At 40.5% G+C, this 24,461-nt stretch overlaps 1 protein-coding gene across 3 annotated transcripts in view; it reads left to right on the top strand.

Moving 5' to 3' along the window:
* The window catches only part of BMF (Bcl2 modifying factor), a 141,021-nt gene extending 118,834 nt beyond the window's left edge, over positions 1-22,187 (top strand). For all 3 annotated transcript variants that reach the window (XM_073610801.1, XM_073610803.1, XM_073610802.1), the window contains exon 4: positions 7,512-22,187. In XM_073610801.1, coding sequence (XP_073466902.1) covers positions 7,512-7,610 — 99 coding nt within the window. In that variant the 3' untranslated portion in view covers positions 7,611-22,187. The remainder of the gene's footprint in view (positions 1-7,511) is intronic.
* The last annotated feature ends 2,274 nt before the right edge of the window (positions 22,188-24,461 follow it).

Genomic DNA, 24,461 nt, shown 5'->3' with positions numbered 1-24,461 from the left:
TCTAGCAAGGCTACTAGTAGCCAGGGACCATATGATCTTTTTGGCTTGTTGTTACATGGCGGTGCTAGGATGGTGGAGGGAGGACCTGGGGCAACCCTGAGCATACAGAGTAAAGGAATTATGTAGCGCTTTTAGCCTGCCATGGTGTACATTAGAAGTGGTGTAAAGGGGAGGTTAAACAGAACCCAAGCGTATTTGCTGCATACACTACCCACCAAGGTATGCCTGTAACTAACATATAAGTTCTGTACTGCACTGACGTTTTGATGATATGTTAATATTTAAGAAGCATGGTGTTCAGAATTATAGGATCTTATTTTAAATGTAGTTCCATTGTAAGGTAATTGGAAATAAGTCTAAGCTATGCTGCATTTGTGCCCATCCCCACCATGACAACTATGGCGAGCTTAGGTTGTTATGGCATGATTGTTGGGCACAGGTTGTTTCAGGCAGTGCATCCTTCTGTTGGGTCTCAGCGGGTTCATTCTGTGCTGCTGTGTCCCCTTGCCTCCTGCTGCTTCTCCTGAGTCCCAGTATGCACACCCAGAGGATATTTGTTCCCTCACATATGTATGGGTGTCTGTGCTCTTCCCCACCATGACAGACATGGCAAGCAGTCCCATTGTGCTCCCTCCAATTTAACCAGAGCTGAAACAGAGAGGCACCAACTTGACTACTGTCAAGTCTGGACTAGGAATGAGAAAATCTGCCTGGGATCAGTTTGGGATCAGTTTGTTCAGTGAATTTTGCCCAAACTTTGGGAACACTAATGAAGGCTATGAGGGGAGGGTGTATGATGTTATTCACGTCTGGCCATTTGTAGGTCTAATAAGCAAGCTATTGTCAAACAAAAGACATGAGAAGCTGGGCACTACCATGGCGAACATGTACCAATCCCAAAAATGTAAGAAACAATCTCTCCCTACACACAATTGTCAGCTCTTCTTAACAGCTCCAGCACATACTGACAATATGACAGCTATGAAACCTACCTCTTTAAAGAAATGGATTCATTAAAATATTTAGCTTTCATGACTCATCTGACCAGGGAAAAGGCTATGCACTACATGACAGGTTGTTTTGTTTTTAATGGAGTCAAACTTGTGGACTTTTCAGCTCATGTTCATGAGTTGCATTTTCACAAATCCTGGGGATTTGCATGAACCCATGGTAGCATCAAACTTGCACAAACCAAGGTGTTCATTTAACCACAGTAAAATGCTGATACAGACATATTCATGCCAGAGTTGCAGTTGCACCTTTCCCAGATTTATCTTATGTGCACCTTTCCTAGGTATATCTTATGTTTGTGCAAACTGGCATTGATTACATTGTCATTATGGAGTAAAATTACCCTTTGTTTTAGGTCCAGCAAAGTCACAGGTAAGTCTGTTTATAACATACACTTTAGTTCAGCTGGAAGTTGCATTGTGAGAAAGACATCAATATTTTTAAACCTAACCACACACCAAACTGACTGTAAAATTTCCTTTAGTCTTACCAACAGCCACAGTGCATTGCAAAAGTATTCACCCTCCTTGTCATTTTTCGTGTTTTGTTGCCTCACAACCTGGAATTAACATGGATTGTTTGAGGATTTGCATCATTTAACTTACAAAACATGCCCACAACTTCAAAGATTTTTTTTTTTTTTTAATTGAGAAGCAAACAACACATAGGACAGAATAACAGAAAAAGTCAATGTGAATAACTATTCACCCCCCTAAAGTCAATACTTTGTAGAGCCACTTTTTGCGGCTATCACAGCTCCAAGTCACTTTGGATAAGTCTCTGAGCTTGCCACATCTTACCACTGGGATTTTTGCCCATTCCTCCTTGCAAAATTGCTCCAGCTCCTTCAAGTTGGATGGTTTGCGCTTGTGAACAGCGTTCTTTAAGTTTGACCACAGATTTTCTATTGGATTGAGGTCTGGGCTTTGACTAGGCCATTCCAACACATTTACATGTTTCCCCTTAAACCACTTCAATTCACAGGACATTTATACACCCTTCCTGCCCAGACCAATTTTTAGCTTTCAGCACTCTCACACTTTGAATGCCAATTACTCAGTCATGCAACACTGTACCCAAACAAAAATGTTATATTTTTTTTCATACAAATAAAGCTTTCTTTTGGTGGTATTTAATCACCACTGGGTTTTTTTTTTTTTTTTTAAAAAGAGCGAAAATTTTGAAAAAAAAACTTTTTTAGTTTCTATGATAACATTTTGCAAATAAGTCATTTTTGTTCATAAATTTGTGCCAAAATTTATACTGCTACATCTCTTTGGTAAAAATGACCAACTTAGTGGATATTATTTAGTCTCTGTAAAAGTTAGAGTCTACAAGCTATGGTGCAAATTATTGAAAATTGATCACACCTGATGCACTTACGGCCTATCTCATTTCTTGAGGCCCTGAAATGTCAGGAAAGTACAAATACCCCTCAAATGACCCTTTTTTGAAAAGTAGACAGTCAAAGGTATTTAGTAAGAGACATGGTAAGTTTTTTGAAGTTGTAATTTTTTTCCCCACAATTCTTGGGAAAATTAAGAATTTTTGTTTCACAAAATTGTCATAATAACAAGTTATTTCTCACACACAGCATATGCATACTTCCAATTACACCCCAAAATACATTCTGCTACTCCTCCCAAGTATGGCGATACCACATGTGTGAGACTTTTACACAGCCTGGCAACACAGAGAGGTCCAACATGCAGGGTGCAAATTCAGGGGTTCTAGGAACATAAATTACACCTTTAATTTCCTAACGACCTATTACATTTCTGAAGGCCCTGGAGCACCAGGACAGTGGAATTACCCACAAAATGACCCCATTTTGGAAAGCAAACACCCCAACATCTATTCTATGAGGCATAATGAGTCTTTTGAATGGTTCATTTTTTTCCACAAGTCTTCGGAAAACGTGGAAAGAAAATTAAACCGTATTTTTTTTTACACAAAGTGGTCAGTTTATAAGATATTTCTAACTCAAAGCATGTATATAACAAAAATTACACGCCAAAACACATTCTGCTACTCCTCCTGAGTATGGCGATATCACACGTGTGAGACTTTTACACAGCCTGGCCACATACAGAGGCCCAACATGCAGGGAGCACCGTCAGGCATTTTTGGAGCATAAGTTACACCTCAAATTTCCTAATGACCTATTACATTTTTGAAGGCCCTGGAGCACCAGGGCAATTGAATTACCCACAAAATGACCCCATTTTGGAAAACAAACACCCCAACGTATATTCTAGGAGGCGTTATGAGTCTTTTGAACGGTTAATTTTTTTACACATGTCTTCAGAAAACGTGGAAAGAAAATGAAAATCTTTTTTTTTTACACAAAGTTGTCAATTTATAAGATATTTCTAACACATAGCATGTATATAGCAAAAATTACACCCCAAAACACATTCTGCTACTCCTCCTGAGTATGGCAGTACCACATGTGTGAGACTTTTACACAGCCTGGCCACATACAGAGGTCCAACATTGAAGTAGTACCTTCAGGCATTCTAGGAGCATAAATTACACATCTCATTTCATTCCTACCTATCACACTTTTGAAGGTCCTTGAACACCAGGACAGTGGAATTTCCCACAAAATGACCCCATTTTGCAAAGCAAACACCCCAATGTATATTCTATGAGGCATGGGCTGCAGATACTCGGTTACTCTGATGGGCTGGTGACAGGTACTCAGTTACTCTGATGGCCCTTTGACAGGTGCTCGGGTACTCTGATGGCCTGTGACAGGTGCTCGGGTACTCCAATGGGCTACAGATAGGTACTCGGGTACTCTGATGGATGGTGACAGTTACTTAGATGGGCAGTGACAGGTACTCAGATGGGCTGTGACAGGTACTCAGATGGGCTGTGACAGGTACTCGGGTACTCAGATGAACTGTGACAGGTACGCGGGTACTCAGATGGACTGTGACAGGTACTCAGATGAACTGTGACAGGTACTCAGTTACTTAGATGAGCTGTGACAGGTACTCGGGTACTCAGATAGACTGTGACAGGTACTCAGATGGGCTGTGACAGGTACTTGGGTACTCAGATGGACTGTGACAGGTATTCAGATGAACTGTGACAGGTACTCAGATATACTGTGACAGGTACTCGGGTACTCAGATATACTGTGACAGGTACTCGGGTACTCAGATGGGCTGTGACAGGTACTCGGCTACTCAGATATACTGTGACAGGTACTTGGGTACTCAGATGGGCTATGACAGGTACTCGGATACTCAGATATACTGTGACATGTACTCGGGTACTCAGATGGGCTGTTACAGGTACTTAGGTACTCGGGTACTCAGATGGGCTGTGACAGGTACTCGGGTACTCAGGTATACTGTGACAGGTACTCGGGTACTCAGATGGGCTGTGACAGGTACTCGGCTACTCAGATATACTGTGACAGGTACTTGGGTACTCAGATGGGCTATGACAGGTACTCGGATACTCAGATATACTGTGACATGTACTCGGGTACTCAGATGGGCTGTTACAGGTACTCAGGTACTCGGGTACTCAGATGAACTGTGACAGGTACTCGGATACTCAGATGGGCTGTGACAGGTATTCAGGTACTCAGATGGTCTGTGACAGGTACTTTGATGGGTGGTGACAGGTACTTTGATGGGTGGTGAAAGGTACTTTGATGGCTGGTGACAGGTACTTTGATGGGTGATGTCAGGTACTTTGATAGTTGGTGACAGGTCCTCTTTATTGGGGGGGGCAATCAGTGTGGTTGGTGTGCACTGTGAGCGGTAACAAGATGTTACCGCAATCTCCTTCTCACACACGATCGGTGTGTGAGGAGGAGAACCCGGTAACATCTCTTTACTGCAGTTTGTTGACATTCTGTGACCGGCTGTGATTGGACACAGCCGGTCACTCAGGTACTCGGGTACTCAGATATACTGTGACAGGTATTTAGGTACTTGGGTACTCAGATGGGCTGTCACAGGTACTCAGGTACTCAGATGAACTGTGACAGCTACTCGGGTACTCAGATGGGCTGTGACAGGTACTCAGATGGGCTGTGACAGATACTTTGATGGGTGGTGACAGGTAGAGCTGCACGATTCTGGCTAAAATGAGAATCACAATTTTTTTGCTTAGAAGATAGATCACGATTCTCTCACGATTCTCACAGCGTAACATCATCTTTCACATTAAAACAAAAAAAAATTGGGCTAACTTTACTGTTTCGTTTTTTTTTTTTATTCATTGAAGTGTATTTTTTCCCCAAAAATTGCATTTGAAAGACCGCTGGGCAAATACAATGTGACATAAAATATTGCAGCAATTGCCATTATATTCCCTAGGGTCTCTGCTAAAATATATATAATGTTTGGGGGTTCCAAGTAATTTTCTAGCAAAAAATATTGATTTTAACTTAAGAAAGAAGTGTCAGAAAAAGATTTAGACTTTAAGTGGTTAAACTTTCTGCATTTACAGGTTGGATTATTTATTTACACAAAAGTTCTATCCCTTTGATCTAAGAAGGAAGCTTAGTTACAATGTTTCAAGTTAAAGACTTGGCAGACTGCCCTTTCTTTTGACAGCTGAGTGAGCAGATAAAGTCTCTCCACTTGTTTATCTGAAAGAATGGATTTTTTAACGATTAATTGTGCAGCTCTAGTGACCGGTACTTTGATGGGTGATGGCAGGTACTTTGATGGCTGGTGACAGGTACTTTGATGGGTGATGTCAGGTACTTTGATGGCTGGTGACACGTCCTCTTTATTAGGGGGGAGCAATCAATGTGGTTGGTGTGCACTGTGAGCGGTAACGAGTTGTTACCTCAATCTCCTTCTCACACATGATCGGTGTGTGAGGAGGAGAACCCGGTAACATCCCTTTAGCGTGGTTTGTTGACATTCTGTGACCGGCTATGATTGGACACAGCCGGTCACATGGTAAAGAGCCAATTTCATGCGATCAGGGTTGGGCTGTGTCAGGGTGACAAGCCTTGTCCCCAATCGCCGCTTTGTGCACGCCTAGGGCGTGCACGAGCGCTGTGCACGTGGGCAGTACATGTGACCGGCTGTGATTGGACACGGATCTGGGATGGGCTGTGTCTGAGGGACACTTCTCATGCCTGATCGCCGCGCTGTGGGCCCGCAGGAGCGTCGAGAAACCGAGGACATCATATGACGCCCGCCCAGGATGGGAGATCCCATCTGCAGACTATGACTATAGCCCGGTATTGAAGTGGTCAGACCACTCAAGTGTTGCTTTAGCAGTGTTTTTGGGGTCATTAGCCTGCTGGAAGGTAAACCTCCATCCTAGCCTCAAATCACACACAGAGTGGTACAGGTTTTGCTCAAGAATATCCCTGTATTTAGCACCATCCATCTTTCCCTCAACTCTGACCAGTTTCCCAGTCCCGACTGCTGAAAAACATCTCCACAGCATGATGCTGCCACCACCATGTTTCACTGTGGGGATGGTGTTCTTTAGGTGATTTGATGTGTTGGGTTTGCGCCAGACATAGCGTTTTCTTTGATGGTCAAAAAGTTCTACTTTAGTCTCATCAGACCAGAGCACCTTCCTCCATACATTTTGGGAGTCTCCCATATGCCTTTTCGCAAACTCAAAACGTGCCATTTTGTTTTTTGCTGAAAGTAATGGCTTTCTTCTGGCCACTCTGCCATAAAGCCCAACTCTATGGAGCGTATTGGATTATTGTCGTCCTATGTACAGATACTGCAGTCTCTGCTGTGGAACTCTGCAGCTCCTCCAGGGTTACCTTAGGTCTCTGTGCTGCCTCTCTGATAAATGCCCTCTTTGCCTGGTCCATGAGTTTTGCTGTGCGGCCGTCTCTTGGCAGGTTTGCTGTTGTGCCGTGTTCTTTCCATTTGGGTATGATAGATTTGATGGTGCTCCTAGGGATCATCAAAGATTTGGATATTTTTTTATAACCTAACCCTGACTTGTACTTCTCAACAACATTGTCCCTTACTTGTTTGGAGAGTTCCTAGGTCTTCATGGCAGTGTTTGGCTAGTGGTAGCTCTTGCTTAGGTGTTGTAGCCTCTGGGGCCTTTCAAAAAGGTGTGTATATGTAATGACAGATCATGTGACACGTAGATTGCACACAGGTGGACATCATTTCACTAATTATGTGACTTCTGAAAGTAATTGCTTGCACCAGAGCTTTTTATGGGCTTCATAACAGAGGTGAATACATACGCACATGCCAATTATCAGTTTTTTATTTCTGAAAAATAGTCTTATGTATATATATATTTCTAATTTTACTTCACCAACTTAGACTATTGTGTTCTGATCCATCACATATAATTCAGATTAAAAAAACATTGAACTAAAGGCTGTAATGTAACAAAATAGGTAAAAAGCCAAGGGGGTGAATACTTTTGCAAGGCACTGTATGTAGTTTAGGTTAACAATCTGGCTTTTACCTGCACTGAACCTCTGCAATTTTTAAATGTTGTCTTTTCATTGCCTTATTTTACTGCAGAATCAGCAAAACCGAAACCAGGTATGGTTCCAGATCCTTATCTTCTTCCGCAACTTGGTGTTACCTCGTGACAGGAACAGGGGTATCATCATGAGGTGAGACTCATCAGCGTATTGCGATCAGTTCCGATGTTGAACCACTGGAGGACTCTGCGCCATATCTTACAGAAATAGATGCAAGAACTATCTCAATCAGGACTTTCTGTAAGCAGATGGGAAGTCTGGTCAAACACTGATGAGAAACCGGCTTGTTTATTTCTGCAGATGTAACCTGTGTAGTACTGTAATAAGATGAGTACAACGGAACAACAAGGACACGTGTTTGCTTCTCTAGATGTGCCTTATCAGCTTTACACAACCAAAAACAACACAATAAATCAAGGGAATTTCCACTTTTGCAATAGTACATGTCCAGTGAGCAGAGAAGAGTACAAGCACTTACCAACCATGGAAAATACCTGAAAGCTCTTGTACATGTGCAATATTAAAAGAGTCATTTACATTTAAAGTAAGACATTCCCACATGTACATTTTAAAATTAGTATTTCAAAACGGCAAATGATAAACAAAAAGTACCCATACCCAAAAGTACCCATATATATTTATTCTGATATAAATAATTGTATCTTTAAAAAAATTGTCAGGTTGTAGTTTCTCGTAATCCCATGTATACATATAATTAGACTGACTGGGGGAAGGAATGCACTGAGAGCAGCATTGTACAGATGACAGCACAGGGCTATTAACCTAAAGGTACCCAAACCTGTTAAAATTTGTTTTTGTAAGATTTCCCATTCTCTATGATTTTTTTTTCAGTCCAGTAGTTCTATTATTGCAACATGTATGGTCATGTTTCTGATCAGGTACAAGTGGAATTTGGGCAGAAATGTGATTTGCTTTATCCATTGAAGCTGTAAACTTTGTGGTGTGCTTGTTTAATCAGTCATGATTGGCTATCAAATTTATATATTTAAGATTATTTTTCTTGGATGATGTGTGGAGTAACTGATAGTAGCTGATTTTCGCCTAATTGGTTTCCTAAAAATAACAAATGGCATTTCAATTTTATTTGAAATCAGACTGGAAGGTGCTCCAACGGGCAGGGCTGGGTGTGATAAGTAATACAAGGGGCTGCTGAGCTGGTAGAGTAGTTAGGAGTGTCACCCAGTCGGGGTGTGCTCTGTAACTGAAACCTATGCATACGTTTTATAGAGTGTATAGGAAAATGAAATGACAGAATCTAAAAAGTATATTTGTGTATGTTAACAGATATTTCCTGTTCTGGAATGCTTTTCTATTAGCAGTGTTAGTGGGAGATATGAATATTTGGATATGAAACACAGGTGTACCTAGTAACCTCTTTCATTAGTAACATAAGGACATTTCAAAGAACTTCAGGTAACAAAACCCTGCAGAAGTAGTGGAGTTAAAGTGTATGTATACCCTAACAATGAATTTCTCTTATTTGCACTCATTTGGTCTGCATTGAAAGTGTTCCTGTTTGAGAAGTGCAAAAAATACATGTTAATGTTGCAAGGAATCTTGTGAGCTGATAACTTCTTGTGCTCTCAGCCTGTGCACAAGGAGGGGTTATGGAGGTGAGGAGGGGGGAGGATATTAACAGAGATCTGTGTTCTTTGTAATGCATCAGAAGTTAGGTAGGCAGGGCTGACACCACATGCTTCAAATTCAGACATATAAATACACTGGGGCTGTTTTACTGGTGCAGCTCTGCATAGAAACCAATCAGCTTCCAGGTTTTAGTGTCAAAGCTTAACTGAACAAGCTGAAGTTAGATGCTGATTGGCTACCATGCTCAACTGCACCAGATTTGGCACTCTTCAGTTTTAGTAACTCAACCCCACTGTGTTGCCATGTCAAAAGAAGAAGGTAGGAAGGGATACAGTATATATTTTTTGACACATCAATATCTGTATTTGCAATCTGTATAATGGGATAAAACATGGGACAATATTGTGCATATTGTGCAGAGATGTTCAATATATATATGTTTTTTTTTCCTTGACATAGTCTAGTACACCCTTTACATCCATAATTATTTAAGCTACTACAAATCTTGGCTTTTCATGCTGACTATGATGCTGAACTGTGATCCACCTTGTGCAGGAGTGTCAGAAATGCTCTATGGCAATGGTTCCCAACCTCAATCATTAAGTACCCCAAACAGGCCATGTTTTCAGGATTTCCTTCACTTTGCATAGGTGCTTTAAATCAACGTCAATGACTAGGTATTTGTAACAGCTATTTTATCTTAGGGACATTCCCAAAACATGGTCTGTTCAGGGTACTAGAGGAATGATGTTGGGATACACTATTCTGTGGGGATGACTGTTAAAGTATAACTGAAGGCAACCCTTTTTAGGTTTGGATAGAGTGGGGAGGGATTAAAACACCTGGCAGGTATTTATCATTGTCTGTTCCCCTGTTAAGAACATTCCCTCTCTCTGTTTGTCATGTTATCCCTAAAAGTGAAATTGAAAGAAAATCCCACATTTTGGATTATCCCCAGAACAGTAGTAGAGGGAATATCTTCCAATGGAGACACTTGTTCTGGTGACCTTAGTGACAACCATGAATTCTGTCATTTTGGAGGAATTTCCTCTAATTTCCTGTTTTCGCAATGGGGTAGAAAGTGAAAGGAAATCTCCCCAATAGGATACAGATTGCCAAAATTCTACTTTAATGACTAATTTAGTTGAAAAGCTGCAGAGTAGAGTGAAGGCCTCTAATTTAAGAGCAGTTTTTAAAGTGATTGTAAAGGTTTACATTTTTTTTTTTTTTTTAAATAGCAGACATGTTATACTTACCTGCTCTGTGCAAGGATTTTGCACAGAGCTGCCCCAATCCTCCTCTTCTGGGGTGCCCCACAAGCTCTCCTGGCTCCTCCTCTTCATCGGGTGCCCCCATCGAAAGCCACTTTCCATGTGGACTACCATCCAGACGCGCTCCCGTGTCCCGCTGCTGCATTCATTGACACAGCGGGACTCGGCCCCACCCCCTGCTCCTGTGTCACTAGATTTGATTGACGGCAGCGGGAGCCAATGGCTCCTGCTATCAATCTATCCATTGAGGACAGAGACAGTGGCTGGAGCTGCTGGGCTCATGCCCAAAGCTGGAACAGAGGGGCTCAGGTAAGAAAAAGGGAGGGCTCTGAGGGCATAGAATGCATTAAGGTGAAAAACCTGGAGACTTTACAATCCCTTTAAAGGATACTATTGCAGTAAGTAAAATTCACTGCTGAGAATGAATTTTCCCACTTCTGCTTTTTTCGGAGTTCTCATTTCATCTAACCTATTGTCACAAAACAATAGGTGTGCTTGTAGGCACCTAGTTGATATGTCAGGATGCACTGGTACTGGTGTTTGACAAGTAGAGAGCTACTAGCACCTTTTGGTGCATTCTGTTGCATAGTTATGTTGGTTTATATGGCATTTCCCTACAATTTTACTTTAAGCATGCCCAGCCCACATTCTACCATCAATTTGAAGGTAGTCAGTAAAATTGTTACCTACATCACTAAGCACTGAGGTTGATTTACTAAAGGCAAATAGGCTGATTGCTTTGCAAGGGAATTTGTACCAATAGCTTATGAATGTGGTACTTTGCAAAGAACGTGCAAGGAAAATAATAAATGAATGAATGATGGAAGTCAGCAGATCTTCACCTCATTCACTAAGCTCTGGGGCAAATTCCTTTCGCAAAGTGAACCGCCTTTAGTAAATCAACCGCACTGTCATTCAAAGATTTCAAAAAACAAGCTTTTCCAGACAAAACTGGGCCACTTAAGAGATATACTCAGAATGAAAATGTGTTTTCAGTGTTAAGAAATTACATTTTTTTTCAGTGGGCTAATGCTGTAAATGAATGTAATTACAAAACTAGACATAAAATATATTTTCCAAAATGTTCTTTGCATGTGACGTTTTCCTACAGCAATTGGTGTTTCCACCCCCACCACAAGGCCATAATGACGGTGTCACTGCTGGATTCCTCAAATTTTAGTTTACTGTACATTATAGAGAATCCAACAATGGGATATGACACAGTCATTACCTTTACAAAAGCTTTAGGAATTTCAGTGGAGATATCACATTGCTAGACGCCCTAGGAGATACTGTATAACTCAGCACATGACTGGAATTGTTATCTAGAATGCAAAGAGACTGTAAAGTGTTTTTTATTTTTTTTTAGTAAATTGGACTTTTCAAATTAATTTGATTTGAAACATTAATCCTAATTTGATACTCAAGTGCAACCCCTATGCCTGTACACACTATGAGTTTATTTTCGCTCAGCCCAGTGGGCTAAACAAAAAAAAAACGAAGAGCTACTAATTATCCGATGTTAGTACAACGATCTCCCCTCTAAGCTATTGTGTTCTGGCAGGGGGGCTGCCCCCAACACCCCCTGAACACAGAGGTCAGCACTGGCAGCACTAATCCAATGCTAACCTGAAGCTGGTTTTCCAGCATGCCCATTGGACAGAAGTCGACGGTTTGGCCAGCTTCTGACGGACAAGTTGGTGTACACACGGGCCTAATGTTTGCCGGTTTCTGTTGAGCTGGCCGATGTTTGGCCCATCTGTACTGGGCTTTAATTCAAGTTAATAGTTCAAGTATAGCTGTCTCTTTTCCTAAGGAACTTCATAAGAAACATTGAAATATTCACAGTAGTTCCTTCCCTGAAAGAGGCTTAAAGGCTGATAACCCTACTACAGCCATGCACATACACTGTAAGGCTGATGTGTATGGAAGTGAATTAATCTTCCAGCAGATTAGTGGGAGGAATCTGGATCACCAGAAAAGCAGTATATGGAGTAGATATACAAATTCCATACAGATATTGTCCTTGGTTTCTAACCTGGGACCCTAACGATGCAAAATGAGAGCAAAAATTATTTAACTAAGATAACTATGTAAGTACACACGTGGGTAATTTTGAAGCCCTGGTGAATGAACCCATTGCTGATTCCTATCTAATTAAAATGATCTATTATCAAATCAAAAAGATAATGTACGTGGTGAGTAGATCATTAGGCTTGGCCATGGGTAGATTTGTCACAATATACTGCAGCCAATGTAATTTAGACATCGTCCTTGCATGTTAGTGAAAAGATATTTCATAATTAAGCAGACATTGCATTAAAAAAGGTCCCTTTAATAAATCAGCGCCCCCCCCCCCCCCCCTTCCTCCCCATAATAAATACTGGCATTCGTTTTGGACTACTAGCATTTCGCCGGTAGGATGGTGATGTCACCCTCACCTTGGTGCTGCAGGAGAAAATTACATTTACTGACTTTTTTTGCTGCAGTTTTTTTTTAAACTAAAGTAACAATTTTTATGAAGGAGAAGGTGAACATGTATTAGGTTAACTTTTTAGTGCAAGGTCTGCTTTAAGCCCTGTACATTTCAAATATGGATACATCTGATAGAAGGAATTAAACCCCCTAGTCTGCTACATCTGGTTGACTAATTTATATTACCATCTGTTACATGATCATTTCATATGTTAACAGGGCCACCTGTTACTTGTCACTGAGATTCAGCTGTTCTTTACATTGTGAACTGCAGGTAACGAAACATGCATGGATAAGACGGGTGATTCTGTCTGTCGTATGGCTGGTTGCAGCAACTTTTCTCATTTATTAAATGGTAATAAGGGTCATCTTGGACAAAAAGAAAGCGTTCCTTAGTCACGTCATGTAACCCCTGCTGCTATTTAATAAGCATCGGATTGGATCGGAGTGCAGTGATTCTTTTTTGACTGACTAATTTGACGGAGTGCAATGAACCTTGGGCGATATACATTTCTTATAAATGATCTGATCTGAGTATTTCTTCACTGTTAATTATCAGTTTATGGTGTCTGTTTATGAAGCAGTGAACAGCGGTGATCCAGAGGATCGCCACTGATCACAGTCCATAAACGGTTTATGAAACAGAGATAATTGGGGGAGAACGTGTTTGAACATGTTCTCCCGCTGATGATCTCCGCACACTGAGAATCCTCATTGACTGACACAGAAACGGCCAGTTTATGAAGCTGCAATATCAGCGCTTCACTGGCGATCTGAGTCAGAATTCACTCTCCCCTTTACTCCCTCCTCTTTTAAGTAGGGGGACTCTTTATTTTTTAGCATTAACCATCCTGTCTGTCCATGTACTGAGCAGTGATAATTTATCACTGCTTAATAAACTGACATCTCAGTGTTTCTGTGAATTTCTGGTACTGTAAACTCATAAAGTCTCACGGGATTCCTGAGATTCCAGTATCAGGGGCTGTTCTCCACTGTTTGAAGCATTTGTAGATCACTTCACTCCTCCAAAGGAGAAGAGATCTACAAAGCTTCATAAACTGGCATCCAGAGGACAAAGATCTCCTCTGAGAATGCCAGAGAATGAAGCAGTGACATTTTTTCACTGCTTCATAAACGGACACCTTAGTTTCCCCAATATGTCAGTGGTAAGCAAGGCCTTGTTGTCCTCCGAAAATGTAAAAATAATACACCATTTATTTTATTGTTTCTGAGATGGAGGTTGAGACCATCAAAAATGCTATTCTGGTACTGTGTGTGGCAGGGTAATTAATATGTTGCTGGAACTCTCATTGCAAGATCTGCCTAGCAGAGGTTCTGGAAAGCTCCTTATCAGGAAGGAGTATTTATGCCTCCCTGACTTGGTCTCTCTGCTCACCCCTATTTCATGTCTATGGGACACATCTGAGTATGAGCATATTCGAGTGTGCAACTAAGATAGTGTTGGCTAAATACATTATGTATTGTATTGAGAAAAAATCTATTTACATTCTGTGTATGCAGGGGCCATTATGAGAGAGGCTTCATTTTTGTTCCCCAGACACTGATGTAAATATACACAAGGTAAAGTGGAACTCCAGGAAGAATCTTTTTTGCATGCTTGGCTTGATCTAACGGTCCATATCTGATATCCAGAGCTTTGCTGTGGATGCTTAAAATCACTGTAATAGTCCATGCTACATACATTGATAGCTAAGATCTTCAGGAGGTTTCCCCTCTGCGCACTGAACACAGGGGGTTGCTGAGTTGACAGCAATACAAGACATTCTCTAATTGGACAAGGTGGAGATCATGACATCACCTGCCCCTCCTCTCTACCTTGCCCAATCAGATAAAGCTTTTTAATCACTGAAAAAAAATTCAAAGCAAAGGAACAAGAGACCCCCCTGTGTTCCCTGTGCAGAGGGGAAGGTGTAGAGCAACACCTGGAAGATCACAGCTATCATTGTATGTAGCGCCGACTACTACCAGTGACTCTTCAGCTCTCAGATATGGATATTTACATGAAACCAAGCTGGACCAATGTAAGTATGGAAAAAAGGTAATTCCTATTGTTCAGCTTTTAGAAAAATGAAGGATGAAAAAAGGCATTGTCGCACAAAAGGAGAGCAGACATGAATCAGTGAAGGAATTAGCATACCTCTTGATTTTGATTTGATATCAGAAGGATCTTCCCATGTGTTGTGCCAGTAAATTTCTCAACATGGATTAGCTTAGGGATATCAAAACGAATACGTTGGGCATAACAAACACACATTATATATTTATATTGATAATACGTGGTACTTTTCATGGCGGTGTTCTATCGCTCGTTCTATTTTTTCCCAATAGCATTAATGTGAGTATCCCATCAGCACCACTGTTGATTCCTGCAGATGTTTAATGCTGAGCCAATAAACATTTTTGCTTTCACACTAGTCTATGGATGCATGTAGAATGTATCCACAAGGTGTGGCCTCTCATCAAATCTCTTTCTATATCTGTCAGTACTTCCTCCATAGGAGGAAATGTGTAGATCTGCATGTAGTAATGACTAGTTATTCCTAAGTGTCAGTCTGACTGTGAAATGTATAATAGGTGTATATTTCCATGTACTTTGTAATGTATATATGACAAATTGGTGTGTGTTGGTAAAATGAATTCTTTTTCGGCCTTATGGGCTTGGACAAATGTAATGTTTTTCTATGCATCTCCCCAACCATAGATGTTGTGCTTTACCTGGCACAGTGTTACCTTTGGGGGCCACAAATAAGTAGAGTGGAAAGGAGTGAATGTGCTGCTTTGAATCACTTTAATTGTATGAAGTGTGAGTTGGTTATCTGTATCTGTATTTGTATCTTTTATAACATGCATTATTACCAAAGAACTATAGCTTTTGTTAATCTTGTAAAATAACGTTTATTGGAGTTAGATCTAATAACAATGCTTCCTTTTAAAGGGATACTACCAAAAAATCTTATTTGATAGGGGTAATATTTTCCAAATGTGCATATTTTTTCATATTGACTTTGATGAGTTTGAACATGTAACATGTTCCAAAGGTGAATTTATCCTTTAAACAGCATGATGGATTTATATAAATTTTATTACCACTGCCCTGAAATGATGGTCTGGAAAACAAGTGCGCAAAGGCCTTTTACCATCTCCTGATCCCAGCTGCAAGTTAACATAGCCACAGTTAGTACACACTGCCATGGTCACAGTGCAGCAAAAAGTATACTACAGGTCACATTCATCAGGCAGTATCAGCACCAAATGCAAATCATTCAAGTGAATACTGGCATGCAACAACTGACCTGCAGCCATATGTGATGCACACAGTTGCAGTGCATAGGTGCAGGCTTTTAAGGGTTGAAACAGGCATCCAGGAGGCAACATATCACCTCTGGCCCACTAGTCAAATGCCTCTGAAAAGCAATCCACTGCAGATTGTTTTTAGAGGTGCAGCAATGATGGCTGCAAGTGTAAACAAGCCACAATCACAGGCAGAAGGCATGGGGAGGTGACCAGGCCTTTCTCCTGAACTGCAATAGAGAAAAGTCAGGTCACCAACTCTGTGTATATCACAGGACTACACAGACAGAAATACAAATCCCATCGCACAGAAAACAGCTTCCACGTATGTAAGGGTACATTTAGCTGTATGTCTGGAATTTAGCTTTAAGATATAGAAGTTGTAGAGATGTGAATTATGTATTTTAGATTATTCAGAGTAAGATAGTTTTTACTTTATTAATCCAGCAATAAGTCAGTAACCAGTGTTATGGCACAGGAAGGGTAACATGGAATATACATAATTCATCGGGGAATACAGTAATACAAATAGGATGAAGACATAATTTTTAGAAGTCTCGTAGTAATAAGTTCTATATTTTTGTAAAGCATAAAAAACTCTATGCATCCTTTTTATTTCTTGTTTATCTATTGCTAGGAAAGTGTGTCTTGAAAGTGATCCATCTGTACCTTACTGTGACCAGTCCATGCTAGGTGCTCAGTGACGTTTTAGTGGCATGACCATCATTTTACTGTAAAGCTCCTATGTTTTTCTTCTGTTTCATGTTTTTTTTGGTTGTTGTGGTTTTTATTACTTTTAGACCCCTTTCACACTGGGGCTGCAGCTGCATTCATGGTAAATCGCTGTTCGTTTTAGTGGTGCTTTACCACTGTTTAAGCAGCACTTTTCGGCCACTAGCGGGGCGCTATTAACCCCAAACAAGGGGTTAAAAACTTCCGTGTTGTGGCGCTTTCAAATCGCTTTTCAGGCTCCCAATCTGCCCCAAAGATGCTGCTTGCAGGACTTTTCGGAAAGTCCCGCAAGCGCACCGCCCCAGTGTGAAAAGTCACACTTGAATGAATGTGAGGTGGTTTTCAGCCGCTAAGCAAACGCTATTTCCAGCGCTAAAGCGCCTGAAAATCACCCCAGTGTGAAAGGGGTCTAAGGGACTGGTTCACACCACTTTGGTGCATCCGAGGATGTGTGCTTTTTGCATGTTTAGGAGTAACGTGTTTTTGGCAGCCCATTAATTTCAGTGCGGGACAGCGCAAAAAGTATCGCCTTTTAAAATCATGCTGCACCAGATTGCATGGTACTACGGTATCATGCGTTTTGGTGCCTGTTAACGCACCCACATTTGTGAGATCCATTAAGGATTAATGACACCCATGCATGTCTGCAGCAGACAGTGCATTTCTGTACTGCAATGGGTGTGAACTGGCCCTTAGTGTTGGCGCCAAGCACAAGTCTTTGAATGTAGTGCAACACCAAGACCCCCATGTGAAATAGTATTGAAAGGCAATATCTTGAGAACTGTTATAGTGAAACAAAACCCTCCTATTTTTTTCAGCCAAGGAAGCTGCCATCTTAGCCTCTGTTTTATCTGCAGTTGCCATGGTGCTGCACATGCGATCGGTTAGGACTTCAGCCATTTGATGACTTGACATTTTGGTTGAGAGCATAAGAATTGTTGCAGTTATCATTTATGGGATGCCTTGAGTGTAACTGTTCTTGTTGTTTCTGTTCTTTCAACCATGGAGTCTCAGCATCATATGTGGGTGTTACCTAAAGCAGCGACGGTCACCCATCAAAGCGTTTTGATATTTACTTACAGTTGTGCTCATAAGTTTACATACCCTGGCAGAATTTATGATTTCTTGGCCATTTTTCAGAGAATATGAATGATAACACAAAAACTTTTATTTCACTCATGGTTAGTGTTTGGCTGAAGCCATTTATTATAAATCAACTGTGTTTACTCGTTTTAAATCATAATTACAACAGAAACTACCCAAATGCCCCTGATCAAAAGTTTACATACCCTGGTGATTTTGGCCTGATAACATGCACACAAGTTGACACAAAGGGGTTTGAATGGCTATTAAAGGTAACCATCCTCACCTGTGATCTGATTGCTTGTAATTAGTGTGTGTTTATAAAAGGTCAATGAGTTTCTGGACTCCTGACAGACCCTTGCATCTTTCATCCAGTGCTGCACTGATGTTTCTGTATTCTGAGTCATGGGGAAAGCAAAAGAATTGTCAAAGGATCTGCGGGAAAAGGTAGTTGAACTGTTTAAACAGGAAAGGGATATAAAAAGATATCCAAGGAATTTAGAATGCCAATCAGCAGTGTTCAAACTCTAATCAAGAAGTGGAAAATGAGGGGTTCTGTTGAAACCAAACCACAGTCAGGTAGACCAACTAAAATATCAGCCACAACTGCCAGGAAAATTGTTCGGGATGCAAAGAAAAACCCACAAAACCCTTCAGGTGAAATACAGGTCTCTCTGAAAACATGGTGTGGCTGTTTCAAGATGCACAATAAGGAGGCACTTGAAGAAAGATGGGCTGCATGGTCGAGTCGCCAGAAGAAAGCCATTACTATGCAAATGCCACAAAGTACTCCGCTTACAATACGCCAAACAGCACAGAGACAAGCCTCAAACCTTCTGGCACAAAGTCATTTGGAGTGATTAGACCAAAATTTAGCTTTTTGGTTACAACCATAAACGCTACATTTGGAGAGGAGTCAACAAGGCCTATGATGGAAGGTACACCATTCCTACTGTGAAATACGGAGGTGGATCGCTGATGTTTTGGGGATGTGTGAGCTACACAAGCACAGGAAATTTGGTCAAAATTGATGGCAAGATGAATGCAGTAGGTTATCAAAAAATACTGGAGGAACATTTGCATTCATCAGCCAGGAAGCTGCGCATGGGACGTACTTGGACATTCCAACATGACAAGTATCTAAAACACAAGGCCAAGTGGACCTGTCATTGGCTACAGCAGAATAAAGTGAAGGTTCTGGAGTGGCAATCTCAGTCTCCTCACCTCAATATCATTGAGCCACTCTGGGGAGATCTGAAACGTGCAGTTCATGCAAGACAGCCAAAGAATTTACGGGAACTGGAGTTTTTTGCCAAGAGGAATGGGCAGCTTTACCATCCGAGAAGATAAAGAGCCTCATCCACAAATACCACAAAAGACTTCAAGCTGTCATTGATGTTAAAGGGGGCAATATGCGATATTAAGAACTGGGGTATGTAAACTTTTGATCAGGGTCATTTGGGTAGTTTCTGTTGTGATTATAATTTAAACAGAGTAAACACAGATGATTGATAATAAATGGCTTCAGCCAAACATTAACCACGAGTGAAAGAAAAGTTTTTGTGTTATCATTCATAATCTCTGAAAAATGGCAAATAAATCATAAATTCTGCCAGGGTATGTAAACATATGAGCACAACTTCCTCCCAAGAACCAGCCCTCTACTTGCATCAGAACTGGATGCTCTGAGGAGTGCAGAGGCAGAGTGCTGTGATGTTTTCTGGCCCCTCCCATAAGCCATGATCTTCCTGCATTGCTTAGAGAAGTACAGAGACCCAGTGATGACATCACTGCGCCTAAAATAAGGTATGTAATTAAAATGGAAAGATTGTATTGAAATAAAAGTTATTAGCATAATGATGGGGGAAGGGGGAGCAGGAAAGGCAAAATATAAGCAGATTAAACGTTCGGTGAAATTACATTTAAATTGCATATCTGTTTTATGTGTATTACAATCTTTAAACGGATGCAGATATTCATAGAGGGGGAAATGTTTTTCAATTGTGATGTAATTTTACAGTCAGGTTCTACTGCTGCCCTGAAATAATTACAAGATAAACTGGCATTGGTGGTATATGCTCAGGGCATAGATTTACATGACTGGACAATAGAGACATATATTGCTATGCATCTGTCAAATAATAATTGTAAGTGTGTTTAAAGTTGAACTCCAGGATAAGCAAATATTGTCTAATTACAAGAGTCATGTGTATTCTTACTTGAATCTCGGTATGGTTTATGTATTTCTTAAAAGGTTTGTGCAGTAATCCAGTGTGAAATCCACTTCAAATGTGCCACTTTGTGTTGGTCTATCACATAAAATCCCAATACAATACATTTACGTTTTTGGTTGTAACATGACAAAATGTAGAAAATGTCAAGGGGTGTGAATACTTTTTCAAGTCACTGAATAATGAAAGATTCAAACAGAACCCAATAGGGTAGATATATAGAAGCTACCAGTGTTTGACTTTAAAGCTGAATCATGGTATAGACAAATATTGTCTAAATACAAGAGTCACATGTATTCACTTAAATCTTGGTGTGCTTTGTGTGTTTCTCCCAGATCTGTACAAATGTTGCCTCTGTGTAGGAGCTTCCTCTAATACAGACTGGTCACTGCTGCGCTTTCTCCTTGTGCAGAGGGATTGGTCTTGTCTCCACCCCCTGTAGTTTTCTGCAGGCAGCATGTAGTGGGTGGAGCCTGCTGGATCCCTCCCACTGCTCTGCTCTCTGCACTCTTTCTACAGCCAATGTACAGCACAGTGGTGATGTCACTGCTACTTTTACATTGTAATATCTGGGTTTGCAAAAGCACTGGTGCACACAAAGTAAAATGATATCCTTTTTAGATATTGAGGAATATATTTAAATGAAAGTCTTTTTGTGCTCAGAGTTGGGCTTAAACTGTGGACACCACTAATGCCCAGACATGCTTACCGTAATAAAGTCTATTCCATGGAAGAAAGCTTATAACAGGTGTTTTGATATATATTGTATACATTGTAAGACTTCATAAGCAGACCTTTGAATATGGTTATATTTAAATTATAGAAAGAATGTTATTTTTTAAAACTGTCAAGGAATTCTTAACAAAATGGCCACTTATACTGTAATATCATACCACTATGTTGTCAGAACTCTGCTGATACCCATGCTTAAAGCAGATCTTCAGTCATTTTTTCAACTTTCCATCTATTAAATCTTCTGCCCTTGCTGTTTTAACTTTGGGTAGTAAAACATTTTTTTTCTGCCAATAAATACCTTATACAGCCCACTTCCTGTTTCTTTTCTGGTCATTAGCCTAGGCTTATGACATCATGTACAGCTCTCTCACTCTAACTCTCGTGAGAGTTTGCCAGGAAAGGAAGGGGGATGAATCATAAGAGGGCTAATGAGAGCTGCAGAGCTGGACGTGTGCCTCTGTGTGTCTGTGTAAATCCAGGAAGTGAACAGGCAGCAGCTTCAGCTGCCCACAGTTAAAATAGATGCAGCCACTCTCAGTGGAGGGAGCTTTCTGCAGCATATTTGGCAAGTACAGAATCACAGTATACTGTATATAAAATAATATGCAAAGTGGTTGGAGGAAAGCTTCTGAATGGCAAAGATGTTTTTATTACAAATTATGTGAGCAGACTGCAGTTCCTCTTTAACATCAGAGGTCCCCCCAAGTTAGTTTCATCTTGTGTTGGTGTTTTAGATTTGTATTTGGCTTTGTGCTTTTGCATAATGCAGCAATGTTCAGACAGTTGGGTATTCAAGGCTGAGCACCTGCTAATAGATAGCACAAGCAACATCAAAACTAGATCTAAGGGTCACAAAGACTCACAAGCCACTGGTTGGGGGATCATTAGTGGCAATTATTAACATTTATACTTGTTAATGGTTCAGCTCTGAAAAGCACATGTTTATCTTCTCTTGCGAGTGGAGACCCAGTGAAAATGTAGCAAATGCATTAGCCACTTCACCTCATACCCTGATCCTGTAGAATAATTTGTCTTGCATGAAATATTGATTTAATTCTCAGAATATAGAATGTAAGTAACAGAAATATCGTCCTGAAGATTCAGAACTGAGAAGGGGTGATTGGTTAATTATCATGTGCTAATTCAGGGCTTCCATTGCTTGTGTACATTTCCTATATTCTGTATTTATATTGTATATTATGTATCATTCACACTGTCCTATTTTTGATATTTGTTACTGTTTTTAATAAAATATTATTAATGCTACTTGTATTGTTTCCTTATTTTTTTTAAGTAGTTGCATTTAAGGAAAACAGTGGATTTGCCTTTTTTTTCAACAAGTAATAAAAGATTTGGGTACAACTATAGTTACAAAATTAGTCAGGTTGAAAAAAAAGACACAAGTCCATCCAGTTCAACCAATAGAAAGAAAGAAAATAAATAAATAGAACACCTCCATATATACACAGTTGATCCAGAGGAAGGCAAAAAAAAAAAAAAATTGATAAAGCATGATTTGCACCAGTAAGGGAAAAAAACTCCTTCCTGATCCCCCAAGAGGATATTAGATATTCCATGAATCAACTACCCCTGGTATTGTTACCTATAATTGTTAGTATCCAGTTATATTTTTTTGCATTTAGGAACTAGTTCTTGAAGGAGTCTGTTCCACATTATCACAGCTCTTACTGGGAAGAAATCTTTCCATATGTGGAGATTAAATCTCTTTAATAACTAGCAATGGGATAGCTTGCTAAAGTAATAGAGGCTAATAAAATAATAGGAACTTTCACTTCGCAAAATAAAGGTTTATTTAACATAGTGAAATTGTGATCACCTCAGTCTTTTAATAGGAACACAGCTCCACCTTATTTACTACCCTAACCAATATTTTGCACATTAACCGGTTCCCGACCAGTTATACTTACTGCAGCAGGATGGCTCCCCTGGGTGAGCCGTCGTAGCTGTACGTCGGCTCTTTAAGATGCTGTAGGAGGCGCGCGTGCGCATGCAGCGTGTCCCCGGAGCCGATGCGAGTGCCCTGCGGGTGCGATAACCGCCGGGCACTCGCGATCGCTCATGACAGAGCGAGAATCGGGATCTCTCTGTATAAACACACAAATCCCGGTTCTATCAGGGGAGTAGTAGGAACACACAATCGGTCTCCTCCCCTAGTCAGTCCCATCCCCCCCACAATTAGAACATACCTAGGGAACACAGTTAACCCCCTTGATCGCCCCCTAGTTTTAACCCCTTCCCTGCCAGTGACATTTATACAGTAATCAGTGCATTTTATAGCACTGATTGCTGTATAAATGTCACTGGTCCCAAAAATGTGTCAAAGGTGTCCGATTTGTCCACCGCAATATCGCAGTGCCAATAAAAATCGCTGATCGCCGCCATTACTACAAAAAAAAATAATAAAAATGCCTTAAATCGATCCCCCATTTTGTAGACGCTATAACTTTTGCGCAAACCAATCAATATACGCTTATTGCGATTTTTTTTTTTACCAAAAATATGTAAAATTTACCCAGAGAATTTACCAAGAAAAAAATATGTAATATCGGCCTAAACTGAGGAAAAAAATTGTTTTTCTTTTTTTAAATTTGGGATATTTATAGCAAAAAGTAAAAGATATTGGGGTTGATTTACCAAAACTGGAGAGTGCAAAATCTGGTGCTGAAGTTAGAAGCTGATTGGCTACCATGCACAGCTGCACCAGATTTTGTACTCTCCAGCTTTAGTAAATCTACCCGATTGTGTTTTTTTCAAAATTGTCGCTCTTTTTTTGTTTATAGCGCAAAAAATAAAAAATCGCAGAGGTGATCACATACCACTAAAAGAAAGCTAAATTTGTGGGGAAAAAAGGACGTAAATTTTGTTTGGATACAGTGTCACACGACCGCACAATTGTCAGTTAAAGCAACACAGTGCTATTTCACAAAAAATGGCCTGGTCAGGAAGGGGGTAAATTCTTCTGGGGCTGAAGTGGTTAAGCATGCACTTCTAAAATGAACATCTGCTTTACAGAATGAAAAACCTCTTTTCCATTAGTAAATTACCCCAATATCTCAGCATGTGCTGGTGATCACGTTCACCAGACCTAAAAGTCCAAAATTTTAGGTGGTCACTAAAGCAGAAATAGAGGAGAAAAATTCCAATGGGGCACTTATTCCTGTGACAGCTGTCTTGGGGGGATTCCTTGACTTTATAGGGATTTCCTCTCTACACAGCCAGTGTAGCGACCTAAGGATTTAAAATCCCTGCTCTGCTTCCCCTTTTTTCTGCAGGGCTTCCGGGACAGATCAGAGCAATTCTCTGCACCGGCATTGACCAATCAAAATCACTCTGATTCGTTCAAGAAGCCTTGCAGAAAAGAGGGGGATTTCAACTCTTCAAACGGCTACACCAGCTGTGAGACCACTGACAGCCAATCACTCACAGAGGTAAGTGCAGCGGGGACCGGGGGAGGGTGTAGTGTGCTTAACTTTTTATTTTTTTCTGAAAAAGTGAACTTGCGCTCTAAACATGCCTGGG

Source organism: Aquarana catesbeiana, linkage group LG13 (assembly GCF_042186555.1).
Source record: "Aquarana catesbeiana isolate 2022-GZ linkage group LG13, ASM4218655v1, whole genome shotgun sequence".
NCBI classification, from domain to species: Eukaryota; Metazoa; Chordata; class Amphibia; order Anura; family Ranidae; genus Aquarana; species Aquarana catesbeiana.
Note: the sequence above shows the minus strand (reverse complement) of the source record. Positions and strands in the feature narration are given on the sequence as shown.